This window comes from Lissotriton helveticus, chromosome 3_1 (assembly GCF_964261635.1).
Source record: "Lissotriton helveticus chromosome 3_1, aLisHel1.1, whole genome shotgun sequence".
In the NCBI taxonomy this organism is placed as follows: domain Eukaryota; kingdom Metazoa; phylum Chordata; class Amphibia; order Caudata; family Salamandridae; genus Lissotriton; species Lissotriton helveticus.
The window spans coordinates 166294353-166308924 of NC_136061.1; the positions used below are offsets into that span (position 1 = coordinate 166294353).

Sequence of the window (14572 nt, forward strand, 5' to 3'; positions counted from 1 at the left end):
CTCAAAGTGAGAACACTGCCTTCTCTGCTGGGTGTGTGAACACCCATCCCCTCCTTTAAAAACATTCCCTTGTTTTCAGGAGGTGTGCTGGAGTCTTAAAACATTTTATTTCAAATTAATTTATGTATTCACCTAAATTGCCATTCAATCAAGTTTAAATCATTTAATATTAATACTATTTATCTCCTTTACCTTTTTACTATGTTTTCATTATTTATACATACCTACCTGTACTGATATAGGGAGTAAAGATGTACCCAATGTAATGAATCATGTAATGAATCAGGATATAAATGTAGCAATAATCACCAGCAAAGCAATGACACTTGATATATTTGTATGTGCGTTGTCATGGAGGTACACTGCTTAAGTGATAATGCATACGTGGAATGATGTGAGTGTTGTGCGTGGAATGTACGCTGTGAGAGTCAGTAGGATCGGGAGGTTGAGCAAACAATCTTTGCTCCAAGTTGGGTGTCCTATCTACATTTTACTGACTACTTTCCCTTTCAGCATATGTGGCACCTGATATATTCAGGAAGTAATCTGTCTGAATTGGTGAACCCTACTATGTGCCTACTACACAACGTGGTTTGTACAGCCCTTCTATCGTAAGGTAGATAGACAACTCCCCTCTTAACCACGGGCTCTACCATCAGTCATATCACAGAGCAGAAGCCCTCCTACTTCACCATAGGCTCAGCCTCTCATACTCTACCAGAGGGAGTGCGAATCCATTTATTCTTCTGTTCTCTGTCCATCCTTTGGGGAGGGAACGTCCATCTTCATATTCCGCAGGAAGCCAACGAGCAAACCCCCTGTTTGAAGCACCGAGAAGCGGATTCCTCCTACAGCGAGAAAGTAAGATAAATGCAACGAATGCTGGGATTAGGCTCTGCTAATAATCCTGGTGTTAAACATTGCAAGGTCAACTATATTGAGTTACCCACCGATCAAATGCTGCTGTGAAGAACAGTTTTTGAACTGAAAGTTTTGAGTTATATAGCAATAAAATGGTGTTGTGTTGAAATTATTGAACAGAATGCAAAAGAATGTCAGGGAACACCAACTGCGATTCCTTTACTGAGCGCTTAGTAACCACAAAATGGGATCCTAAGGTAGAAAGAAAGAAGAAAAAGGAACTGGACAGACAAACACTAAAAAAGTAAGTCTTTATTAGAACTCCAGAAGAAAATATTTATAACCACCATTATTAGGGATCGAGACCCATTGCTCTAAGGAGGTCTTGGATAATTGTTTGAAAGAGCGTAATGCACCACTGTGAAGTTCTTTTGTTAAATATATAGATTATACATTCATTTTTTATTTATTTTGCAACATCCTATAGCGCAAATGTAGCCCAAGGAAATTAGAGCGCTGTGAAGGAGAATTCTAAATAATGTGGACAAACAATAGAAAGTATACACCGGAGAACAATACAGTCAAGAAGAGGCAATGGACATTGGGTGGTGGTGTTAAGAGCAGTCAGTGATCAAAGTGTCTTTGGAAGAGGAGAAGGGTTTTAAGTTCCTCTTTTAAAGTAACACGACATGGGGACCATGTGTTGAGTTGGATGAGAAAGTTGCAGATGCTAGTAGAAATACTGAAGAAGGACTGCCTCATGCACTACTCTTATTTGTCAGGAGTTTGAGTAGGAGGGATTCAACATTCCTTGACCGCAGTTGTACAATAGAGATTTTTAGTTTCTTAGCCTGATAGGAGGCTTTGGAGTTGTGCAGGACTCTCCGAGTAAGGCAGACAGTCTTAAATTGTGCCATTTCTCCAATGTGGAACCATTCACAAGTGAGAAGGATAAGAGAGATGTGATCACCGTTTTTGTACCCTGAACTAATCAAAGAGGCACTGTTAAGAATAGGTCTGAGGGAGACCAGGTGAACTTTAGTGAAAATCAGTTAGAAGTATGTTCCCAAAGTCCAATCTGGAGAGAACTAGTGTTCTGACTAGGGATTTAGGGCCAGATGTAGGTCGGTCGGTAACGGCCGAAAATTGGTATTTTCGGCCGTTACCGACCGGTATTTCAGAAATGGTATGTAGGGGCATTATTTTACAGAATCGGTAAATTTACCGATTCGGTAAATTTACCCATTCTGTAAAATACCGAATCAGTATTTTTTCCGATTCGGTAAATCTGAGATGTAGGTGGGACTCTTCTGAGTCCCACAAGCCTTACCGAATCGGTATTTTACCATCAAATCCAATTTGATGGTAAAATACCGATTCCGGTGTGCATGCACATGTGTGCATGCACACCTATGCCACATGACAGGCAGACCTGCCCTTAGGGCATGTATGCCTGCCACATGGCACCCGAGCCTGTTTTGGGGGGGCCAGAGGGTGTCAAAGTGACACCCCCTGCACCATTGTGAAAATCGGTATTTACCGAATCGGTAATGCCCATTCATTCCTATGGGCTTCAAAGCCCATAGGAATGAATGGGCATTACCGATTCGGTATTCACCGAATCGGTAAATACCGAATTGTTCCGATTCGGTATTCCAGCACATCTGGAATACCTACATCTCCACCCCTCTGATTTACCGATTCTTAATTACCGAATCGGTAAAATTCGGTAATTAAGAATCGGTAAATCAATTCTACCTACATCTGGCCCCTAAAGTCTTAGTTAGGGATGCCCTGTCTGATATCCCAAAGTAATCTAAGGTGGTAGCGTGAGTTTGTAGCCATCGTCCAGATATGAGATTGTAGATTAGGCTGATTGTCAAATATGTATCCTATTCATTTCATACTGTCCACAATCACTATTATGCAACCTAGGAAGAACAAGATTTAATCCGATCTTGGACAGGTACACAGGAATTTTTGCGGTAAGATTAAAAAGAGTTCTGTTTTAGTTGGGTGAGTTTTAGGTTGTGGATGGACAGCTGCTTTTGAATGCTGGGCAGGGTGTTGGTAAGCAACTAGGTGTTGGTTGAGGAGGAAATTTTGATAAGGCTCTAAATATCATGAGCATATTGGTGATAAAGTATACGAACATTACTGAGGATTTCTCGAAGAGTCTCTAGATAAACAAAGTATGAGACAACATTAATTCCTGAGGTTAACTTCACATGATATGGAACTCACTGTTTTAATTGCTTGGAAGGGGTTGGAGAAAGATAAGGTAATCCAATTAAGAATTGTTGCCTCAGTGCCCATTTATTCTTTCAGGATATTACCTGTATCAATGGCATCTGAAAGGTATAGAAGAAAATAATGGCAGGGGCTGCTCTATTTGAGGAAACAGAGTTCGTCGTCAAGCACTTTTTGTATTAAGGTCTATGTGATGCAGCCCCCCTGCCTGATTGGAAGTAGCCCAGGAGGTTGTTTGTCTGGATATCAAAAGAAAGTTGTGAGACTACCCAGCCTTCTCTCATATGGCCTAGGAAGTAAACATTTATGGCAGGCCAGTAGTTGTTCAAGTTCCTGGAGTCTGCACAGGCTTTTTTCAGAAGGCAGGAGTATATCCCACTTTCAGACACTTTCAGACGATCTGGGAAGGTATCTCGCATAGCTGAAAAATTCACTAAAGTCGTCCAGAAGGGGAGCAGCCCTTTGACAAACTCATTACTAATGGATCCTGGCACAGAGCAGTGACTTTGCAGTTTGTGTTTTGACTAGCTCAGAGATCGATATTGCATCAACATCAGACCAGCAAGAATACAGGTGAGCTTTTGGTCATCACGGTCAACAGACCGGATGAAAGAGAGACCTCACGAGAATTTATTTTCTTTGCAAAGAAGAAAACAGTCTTCACACTTGTCTTTCGAAGCATGTGCAGTGGGGATGGAGGGTGGGTTTTTGACTGTTATATCACTTAGAAGGGAAGCATTGAGTGATTCTTGGAGTCATCGGTTATATTTGAAGGACACATGGGGTTGCCAAATGGACAATGGGCACCACTTCCTTCATGAGGATTGGAGAAGGGGAAAAGTGTGGAAAACAGGGCATTTCAGACTGGGACTTTGCTTGGTGAGAACAAGAGCACACAAGCTCGCCCAGGAGTAAATAGGGTAAATATAAAGTATAGATCAGTCCAAATACTTGCGTCCATGTCCTCTGTTCATCTCTGCTTAAAGAACATAACAGCATTAAGAAACAAAATAATGAGAGGGGACTTATAACTGAAAATGAGAGATGCACATCTTCTTGTGCCAGCCCTAAAAGACACACAAATGATGGAATGTAGAACAAATTAAACATTCACCCCCAGTCAAGAGATCTGGCATAAATTCTCTGTTCTTTTGCTCATCATGCCACCCCAGTTTAGACCCAGCCATGTACAAATCAGTCTTGACCCTGCTTTTCATGGGAACAGTACAGAGCAAACTGTCAAGTCAGGTCCTCGATGGACCAGAGACAAGCACCCTAGGACCTGTTTGGGCGTGTTAGACCTGGCACCATTGGGGTGGAAGCCCCTGAATGTTTCCCTTTGCCTCCTGTGTTTTTGCAGTATTTTTGGACTTTGTTTTTGCTAGTCTAGATGCTTAGGGCACTTTGCCACTGCTGTTCAGTGCCAAAGTGCCAGTGCTCCCTTTGTAAATTGTTGTTATTGATTGGTGTTTCCATGATTGGCTGATTTGATTTACTGGTCAGTCCCTAGTGCAGTGCACTGTGTGTACCCGGGGCCTGTAAATCAAATGCTGGCAGTGGGCTGCAGCACTGATTGTGCCAAACACATAAGCAGCCTGTAAATGTAACTCTGGCCAGCCATTGTAGAGCCTGTGTGTAGTCTAGTACTGCCCTGTCTACTTGGAAAGTGTTCCCACTTGCCAGGCCCTAATCTTCCCTTTTCCTACATGTTACTGAATCACAAGGTAGGCCCAAGGTACCCCTGTTGTTAGGGTGCACTGTATGGAAAATGTAGGACATGCCCTGGTGTGTTTGGTCTGTCCTGTTAGTGAATTACTGCCAGTTTTGTTTTTCTCTGTTGCAAGGCTACCTGTTTCCATAGGACAGAATGGGGAGTTTGTTTATTACATCTTATAAACATAACTACCCCTGGGAACAAGGAGGGAATATAAAGTTATATACGCCTGAACTCGAAATGTTAAAATGCATCTTTTACTTAAGGTGATTTTTACATTCTGTGTTTGAAAATACCACTTTTAGAAAGTAGGCTTTTTCTTGCTTAGCCATCCAGTGTGTCTCGGCTAGGTTTGTGTATTGCATGTCTGGCTTTTGGATGACAGGGGCTGGAGGGGAGTAGTGGCTCCAGAGAGCCTGATGAGTCAGGGCTAGGCTGCATTTAGAGTAAGGGGAGGAGATTCCCTTTCATCTGAATAGGCCTGGTCTGCCAAGGACAATGCTGTCTCCACCTCCTGCCAGGAAGTTGCACCAAAGAGGACAGAACCGGTTTTGACCAAGCACAGGGCTTTTCTGCAACTGAGAACAAAGGATTTTGTGGTATAAATATTGGGGTCCAGACCCCAGAACTTGGGATTACTTCTGGAAATCAAGAGGAACCTTTGCAAAGGAGAAGCTGTGGAGGAATATTGCCCCTGTGCTGTTTGCTGTCTGGGGTTGGCCTGCAGTGGCTGCTTGCTACTAAGGAAATGAGAAAGGACTTTGCTGTTTGCTGTGTCCCATGCTTGAGAAAGATCTCCGAGGGCTTGGATTGAGCTCGCCCCTTTTTCACTAGGTCTCAGGAACATCAAAGACCTTACCAAACTTCTGGGCACCATTTCTGGAACCGCTGGTTTCAGTTGCCTGGAAAAGAAAAGGGCAACCGACTATGTCACCGAGTCCATCGCAGAAGTCCATGTCCTGAAGGCACCGCAGAGAACACCACCTCGTTTCGCAATGTAACTCTGGTCTAACCGACTCTGTCAACGAGTCGCTGCTTGCACCACGTCTTGTGGGCAGCACACTCTGCAACACTTCGCTACACGCTGCACTGACATTTTTGACTCAGTCGCTGCCCGACTCGAACATTGACCGGGTTCGTCGCCGCATCATGACCTGCCAGCACTGCATCAACACCACCTCACCCTGCAACGTAAGCCTTGGTATCACCGACTCTGTCAACGAGCCATTGCCTGCACCGAGTCGTGAGGACATCACACGCTGCAATGCTTCCATCTCACATCGCAACTGCGATGGTGGCCCCGGAATGGCTCGTACCATTGTGTCGGCCGCAACAACAAAAGGTACTGTCTCCGAGTCTGTCGACGCTTTGGCGGACCCGTATCAACGTGGTTGGCAGGAATTGTTAGACTGCTGTATTTAGTATCGTGGTAGCCCGCACAGAGCTACTAAGTCGGAGGAACTGTTTTTTCGTGTTTTTCCTGCCTTTTGAAGGTTATCTTGCACAGTAACTAATTTTAAGAGTATTGTATGGTGGATTTTTGTTGTTTGATCTTGTTTTGATTGAGATAAAGATTACATTTTTAAAAACTGGTATTGTCCATTTGTAGTGTTTTCACTGTATTCTTCAATGTATTCAAAAATGCTTTATCCACTGCCTCTGAGATAAGCTTGTCTGCTCTGGCCAAGCTACCAAGTGGGTGAGCAGGGGTTATGTTAGAAGTGTATCCCCCTTACCCTGACTAGGAAGAAAGGTCCCTACTTGGACAAAGATATCTCACTCTGCCAACTAGATACCCTCATTTCTAACAGGGGAATGACTTTTAATCAACCAGGCTAGCTTGAATCCAGTCGCACAGGGAGCCCGGGAACCATGCCTGGGCATACCCAGCACGGTTAGGGTTAACAACACAAACACAAGGAGATGATGGATAGGGTGCTGCAACTTTTCAGATAGGGAATAGGTTTAATTTACTGTCCAACACCTTCCCTACTACCCACGGGGACTGGAGTTGGAATAGTAAATTAAACTATTCACTATCCAGCGCCCCAAAGCACTATGCGTTGTAATGGTATGCGTTGTAAAACTCGCGTTGTAAAAGCATGCGATGTAAAAGCATGCATTGTAATGTCATACATCCGTCTCTATCATTGAGAGATGATTGTTTTCTCCTGAGGCAAGGTTCACGATTACATCTTGATAGTCTATCTTTCCGGATTATTTATCTGGGCCATTGGTTGGGTTGGTAGATGAGGTGGGCCCTGAGATAAATCTTCGATTCAAAGGAGATTGTAGATCTGTAGGGGGAGAAAAAGTGTAGTTCTTGGAGATAAAACTTGGATTGCCCTATCAGGCTGGGGGCTGAGTCTGGGAGATGGGGCTTTGATTGGACTGATGGGTTACAGGATTAAACTGGTGCACTAGAAATGAATGTAGGCTGAGTGTTACCTAAGGAATAAGCAGAGGGGAATGATTTTGGGGACCATGAAAGTTAGGATGCATTGGAGGAATTTGGGAGATAATCAGACGGGTTTGGGAAGAGAGAACGTTGGAGGGGCCGTGGGTTGTAGGCTGAGGGAGGAATTTACTATATGGTTTATACCCGGGGTCTCCAACCGGTTGATAGCGAGCTACCGATAGCTCGCGGAGACCCCGGGAGTAGCTCGTGTAGCGCCTCAGCCTTTCCGGCTCCATTTGCCTGCCCTCACCCAAACCAGCCGCTCAGATTGGAGCTAAGTTGGGGTGGAGGCGGGCTAAGAGGATGACGCTCCTGCAGACTCCTCTCGTGAGATTCTGACTCTTGTGGCGTCATCGTCGGGTGCCAGCGCGGAGCAGTAGGAGACGTGCCTTCCACCGCAGATAAGCTCAATGGTGTAATTAGGGATCCCGTGGGAGGGATGGCTGACAAGGCGTTAGAGAACGCTGGTTAGGAAGGAAAAACGAGTGGAACAGAGGGCAGAGGGGCACAAAAAACAAGGGGAAAACGAATGGAACAGAGGGCAAAAGGGCACAAAACACGAAGCAAAAACAAGTGGAACAGAGGGCAGAAGGGCACAAAAAACAAGGGGAAAACGAGTGGAACAGAGGACAGAAAGGCACAAAAAACAAGTGGAACAGAGGGCAGAAGGGCACAAAAAACGAAGGAAAAACGAGTGGAACAGAGGGCAGAAGGGCACAAAAAACGAAGGAAAAACCAGTGGAACAGAGGGCAGAAAGGAACAAAAAACAAGTGGAACAGTGGGCAGAAAGGTACAAAAAAAACATGTGGAACAGAGGGCAGAAAGGCACAAAACAACGAGTGGAACAGAGGGCAGAAGGGCACAAAAACAAGGTGAAAACGAGTGGAACAGAGGGCAGAAGGGCACAAAAAACGAGTTGAACCAGAGGGCAGAAGGGCACAAAAAACGAGTGGAACGGAGGGCAGAAAGGCACAAAAAAACCGGGGAAAACGAGTGGAACAGAGGGCAGAGGGGGCACAAAAAGCTATGCAAAAACGAGTGAAACAGAGGGCAGAAATGCATAAAAAATGAGTGGAACAGAGGGCAGAAGGACACAAAAAACGAAGGAAAAATGAGTGGAACAGAGGGCAGAAGGGCACATAAAAGAAGGAAAAACGAGTGGAACAGAGGGCAGAAAGGCACAAAAAAGAAGGAAAAACGAGTGGAACAGAGGGCAGAAAGGTACAAAAAACGAGTGGAACAGAGGGCAGAAGGGCACAAAAAACAAGGAGAAAACAAGAGGAACAGAGGGCAGAAAGGCACAAAAAACGAGTGGAACAGAGGGCAGAAAGGCACAAAAACGAGTGGAACAGAGGGCAGAAGGGCACAAAAAACAAGGGAAAAACGAGTGGAACAGAGGGCAGAAGGGCACGAAAAACAGGGAAAACGAGTGGCACAGAGGGCAGACGGGCACAAAAAACGAAAGGCACAGAGGCAAAATACAGAATACAAAAATATAGGGGAAGCTAAGAACAGAAGGCAAAACGGGCAGAGAGGCACGGGGGCAGCGAGGGGAACAGAAGGGAAAACCGGGCAGAGACACAGGGCAGCGAGGGGTACAGAAGGAAAGACCGGGCAGAGAGAGCATGGGGACAGCGAGGGGAACAGAGAGAAGAAAAAGGGGCACGGACCACGTACAGGCAGTGGGGGAAGACAGACAACAGCAGTCACAGACACAACAATGATAATACAGGCAATACAATAAAAGCAATAAAACGTTGAAAGGCATGTGTATGGGTTACCGTTACTTGGCAGGCAGGTAAAAACAGATACAGCCAGGATCAGCAGTAGGATTTTCGTGCTGCTGTCTGATTGCTCACTTTCCACAAGCCCTTGGGTACCACTGCCTCTTACAACTCTGCAGTTATCTGTGTCCAGTAGTCAAGGCCAAGCTCATGATAAGGCGGGGGGTAGAGGGGTATGGGGGGCATGGGATTGAGGGGGCATGACTGTTAAGTCATGGTTCAGGGCCACTGGTATTATGTGGCACTGGGGGACCAAATTATGCAGCAAGTTTGACAAAATCATGCAGCAAAAAAGACAAATTATATGGTGTATTGCAGCTAATTTTGTGATAGTTCTACTTTGTCGTTTTGTAATTTGTACTCGTTAGCAGTGTCTCTGAAATTTTGGACCTTAATTTTGGACCTATTAATTGAAATGTCTTGAAGCGTCCCAAATCCAAAGTCATTCCTTTTGGTGTTCTAGGGAACTCTTAAGTCAGTACTGTCTTGGGTATTTTGTTCAACCACAGTATGGGCTCTGATGAAATTAGGCTTTAAGTCAATGAAACTAGGCGTGGGGGGGTCTCTCTGAAAAATGCGCAAGTTGCTTCGGGTTCAGTAGCTCACGGCGATTTTCACTGGCCAGAAGTAGCTCTAACTACACAAAAGGTTGGAGACCCCTGTTTTATACTAACACAGGTTCCAGGCGAAAGAGATGGAATTTGTTCATGTCCATAAAGCTGAAGGTGAGTACAGTTGGGCTTACTATTGCTGCTAGAAATAAATGAGGTCCAAAAGCACGGTCTATATTCTAGCTAATTTCATAGTTCCTTATTGCAGTTAAGGGCACTGTGTGGCAGTTTCATTGAATACTGTTTTACTGCAAGATTTAGTGTGGGTTAGTACTGGGTTCTTTTGAGGAAAGGTGACTAGTAGTCTTTTTTATGGACAGATTATTTTTCATATGGTTGGTGGAGGTACTCTTTTCCAGCATCAGAGGGAGATTCATGGATTCATGGCTTGAAAACTTACAGAGGGAGACGAGCAGAGGGAAGTACTTAAAACAAGATGGTGGCTTTAACAGAGACAGGTCAATCGTATCAAGTCCAGCCTCACGCCCTTAAAAGGAGGCAGAGGGTGCCCGGCTTGGGACAGTCGTAAAGACAGTCAAGCTTGAGCTCAGGTTTAAGAACTCGGCATTACAGACGCAGTAGGTGGGCAATCATTGACTCTTGATGGGCAGTAGCAGTGATGTAAGTGGAGCAGGGTGAGTGCAGGAGCAGTAGAGGCCTCCTTTCCCGCTCACTACTGGCTCTGTTCCCTACTACCAGCTCCTTCAGCATGAGGCTGTGCCAGCACTCACCTCAGCCTTCCTCCATGAACCACAGGCTCTTTAAGGCAGTAGCATTTCATCTCACATCCAGCTTGGCCATGGGGACGAAGGAGCCATTGGCTTTTCATGCAAGTACAAGTGACCAGAGAGCAGGTGGGACTGAAAACCTCTTTGGATTCTCATTCAGGTCTCATAACTTGCAGCTGCATTCCTGGATGGGATGCCCTGAGAAGAATTTGCACCTAATGTATCCCAGGGTCGAGGAGCTTGTAGTGGAGCTTCCGTCCTTGTGGTGGCTATTTTGTGAGAAGTAGCAGCTGCTTAGATGTATGATATAATATGATTTTCATGACACCAGCCTTTGTGTGGATGTTCTACTAAAAACATTTTTTAAAACTGTATTTTATAATATGAAGTGTCCTGTTGATGAAAGCATATTTAGCCCAGCCTGAGTTGCAATGGTTTAAATTTACTATGCAGTAAATGATGCATTAATTCATGTAGTCATTCTTCTATTCATTCAGATGATGCCTTTGTGATATAAAACAATGTCCTTACAACAGTAAGAATCTACTCAACAGATCATACACCTCCTCCTCTGAAATGGCAAGTCACATTCAGAAAGACAGGTGTCACCTTATCACAGGATGTACTCAATTCCTCCAGCCTACATTTGATTCTGTGCATGTTCCACTAAGGGCATCCAGCCTGAAGCACATATTAACTATACTATACTGCAGCAGAGGACTGGCAGCAAATTTCCTGTTTGAGGGAGGCTCTCGGAGTCCTAAGTAATTTATCGTGCTGAACATTACATGAACCCTCCCATTTCTGAGAAAGGCACTTTTTTTCATATTAAGTAGTCAGATTATCCATTCTCTGTAGTGACCACCTCATTTCTTGTCATATTAATTTACATTGTAGGGGAGAGTTAGATGTAAGGCAAACCATTTACAGCTTATTAAATACAACTTGAATGAATGTGTGACAGTCTCCAACTGTGGACCAGGTGCTCATATCTAGAGTCGCCATAATTATGCGGCAGAAGATGGCGTAATTATATGGCTGGGTTTATGAAATTATGCGACAAGAAACACCAAATTATGTGGCGTAATGGGGTACATTTTGGGATAGTATTACTTCATTATTTTGTAATATTACACTTACTAACACGGTCTGGGCATGGGGTGCATCTCATTAGTACATCTAAACATAGCTATTAGCAACAGAACGCTGACCAGTGTACTTTGGCAAAGGGTCCTTACACTGCGCGGCAAAACACGGCACAGCGTTTTAACAAATTTCTGAACTATCTGAGCTAAGAACAATTTTTTTTTTGTTAAAATCTGGAGACTATGCAACAGATGATGGATTATGTAACAATTGTGGCAGATCCATTAGTATGTGGAAAACACCACAGCCGCACAGTTACACAACTCCAGTGAGCCCTTTATAGCTCAGAGTGACCCACAGGCATTATATGTCAAAGGAAGCCAAGGTGAGCACAGTTACCTGTTGTTGCATTCGCCAGTGATGGTTCTGTATCGACTGTTCGGACAAGCTGTAGGCATTGACTGATAGGCACACCCAGTGACCTTGGAGACGGAGTGAAGCTGTTCAGCAGTGAGTATATCTGCAAACGGTTACAGAAAAAGTATTATTGAATTGTTACATATCCTCCCAACCCCTATATTACTGAATATATACTTTTTAACTCCCCCCTACATTTGCCAAACCATTCCAATCCCTGTTTTGTTTCAATTTTGATTTACCATGCTTGCCTAATTCAGGCACTTTTATCAAAATAATTTGTCCCAAAGAATCCTTAATTGGTTAGATTGGGAGCTGTTTTACTGGTCATCTCAAATTGTTCCTTTATCTGCGCATAGTCTTGTCTTCTTTAAGTATAAAATGTACAAAGTGCATTCTGGAAAATGTAAGAGAAATATGGCACTGTACAAAAAAAATCCAAATAAGATTGGAAGGATATATGTCTGATAAACAAAAGGATAAATAACTTTGGGGACATTTTAAATCTATTACAAATTTTAAAATGCCGAAAATTACAAATACAACCACAATGGAAATTACAAATATTCGGTAGAATAGATATTTCAAGAAAGAGGTCACGGGACGATAACAAGCCTGCAAAAGTCTACCCAAAGAAATGTGTTTTTAGTGCATTTCAAGAAACAATTACTGAGGAGATTGTGAGGATTTCAACTGACAAAGAATTTTTTAAAATATAGTACAACATCAGAACTTGCTTCACTTTAAAACTTTTGTCTATTGAAATATTGGTTTGTCAACACAATATATGCCCTTACTGGTGTTGTTATACCTCAAGTGCACCACACTAGACTATGGAGGCTGCGTGAGAGACCGACCCAGATCCCTTCCCAAAAGCAAAGTCTTTTTAGAGAGAGTGTCTTCCACCCACTAACAAATCCTCCTCTACTACCCCTTCCTAAACTCTGGGAATGGAGAATTAAGGGAATTTGGCTTTCAGGAGACATATTCTGCTGGTCATAGGCTTTGCGCGTACTTAGAGGACTTGCGTCTCTCTCTGCTCATCAAGGCCAGACTTGGAACCGAAACCGGCACTGGCAAACTGCTCCTCTGGCCCCCTGCCGGGAATGGAGGTGGGTGCCGCCGATCTGTTTGCTAGAGCTGGTTTCGGGCAATGATTGCTGGTACAGGTTCAAGTGAGTCAGAGTCTCAATTACTGCAAGACAGTGGTTGCAGTGAATGTCAGGTCTTCTAACCCATTCCAAAATGGCCACTGATCTGCCAGGGATAGCTTGTAATAGGAATTTCTTTCCGCTTGCCTACATTCTTATTTATACTCAACAGATTCTAATCTCTTACTGGTTCCACTAAACAGGCTGCTGATAGTTGTACTTCTTTGATATGCAGTACAGTCTATTGTTGGTAGTACTCGGTGTCCGCTGGTTGGAGACACTCTGAACATTCTCTCCGTGTTTGTGTGGAGCCTCCTTTGGTTGGTTAATGTCTGAACTGTCTCTCTTTGGTTGCAATACACAGTCTTTTGGTAGCTTTGCTGAACATTATCTAGTTGGCAATACTTAACAATCTACTACTGGTTGTACTAATCAGTCTGTCAGTGTTGTGTTAGAATGAACAGACTCCTTCTCCTTCCTCGTGGCCAAGACCTGGAACGCCCTGCCGCTCCACCTCAGACAGACAACATCGTTCCACATCTTTGCAAGAAACCTCAAAACCTGACTCTTCGACCGACCCCCCTCCTTGATGGAATGGATCCTGCCCCCTCCCTACCCCCAGCCCCTTGAGACCCTTACGGGTGAGTAGTCGCGCTTAACAAACCCTTGATTCATTGATTGATTTTCAGTGGTTGTATCTGAAGTCCTGCAGTTGGATAACCCGCTGATGAGTCTCTCACTGGTTGAAAAGGGCAGCCTCTTGCCAGCTATAATATATAATTTCTGGTAATTAATACTAAACAGTCTTTTAGTGCTTACACTAAACAGTCTGCCAGTGGCTGTACTGGGCCCTCTCTGGTTGGTTTGACTGAGCAGCACTTTGCTAATTGCTAGTTAGTGAACAGTCACTTTCCATGGTTATTCATCAGTTTCTTACCTGTGATATTGAAGGGCCTCTGGTAGGAGTTCTCCACCCTCTCCTTCAACAACTGGAAGGTAGTTTCCATATAATCCGCTGCCCGGATGGCGGTCCTGCTTCCTGCCACCGGCTGCTTGAAGAAAGCCATGATGTCCGAGGGCGAGAGGCTCCCCTGCTTCAGTTTCTTCTTTAAACTGGGAAGGGAAAATATAATTTGGGTCTGGTCAATTCGGTGTGTCTTTAATTTTTAGTTAAATGTGTCAATTGCCAGTGCTGCAAATTAAGACATTGTTCTACACACAGATCATAAGCAGCACCGCAGCAGTGCAAACCTCGCGGCTGAGGACTGGACCTACATGTCTTAAAGTTCAGATTCACTTTTATGTTCACCAAAGAAGTGAGCTTTGTAGTGCAGTTACTCTTTTCATTGCTAGTTATGAAACTAACAAGTATACCCATTTTCTCTTGTTTTATTAAACTAACTTCTCTAGAACAATGTGTTCCTCGCATGCTGTACCTCCCCATTAGGATAGATTTTCAAATTGTTTTTTCAAGATAGGATGGTACACAAAAAGGCAATGTTCAGAAAGTC

General features: G+C 44.0%; 1 protein-coding gene across 1 annotated transcript in view; it reads right to left on the bottom strand.

Annotated features, from left to right (window-relative positions):
• LOC144822228 (eosinophil peroxidase-like) overlaps positions 1 to 14572 on the bottom strand; it is an 85003-nt gene that overhangs the window by 54012 nt on the left and 16419 nt on the right. Inside the window, exons 4-6 of the mRNA XM_078679477.1 lie at positions 13999 to 14174; positions 11893 to 12013; positions 719 to 848 (exon numbers count right to left, since the gene is read on the bottom strand). Of these exons, the coding sequence (XP_078535603.1) occupies positions 719 to 848; positions 11893 to 12013; positions 13999 to 14174 (427 nt within the window). The remainder of the gene's footprint in view (positions 1 to 718; positions 849 to 11892; positions 12014 to 13998; positions 14175 to 14572) is intronic.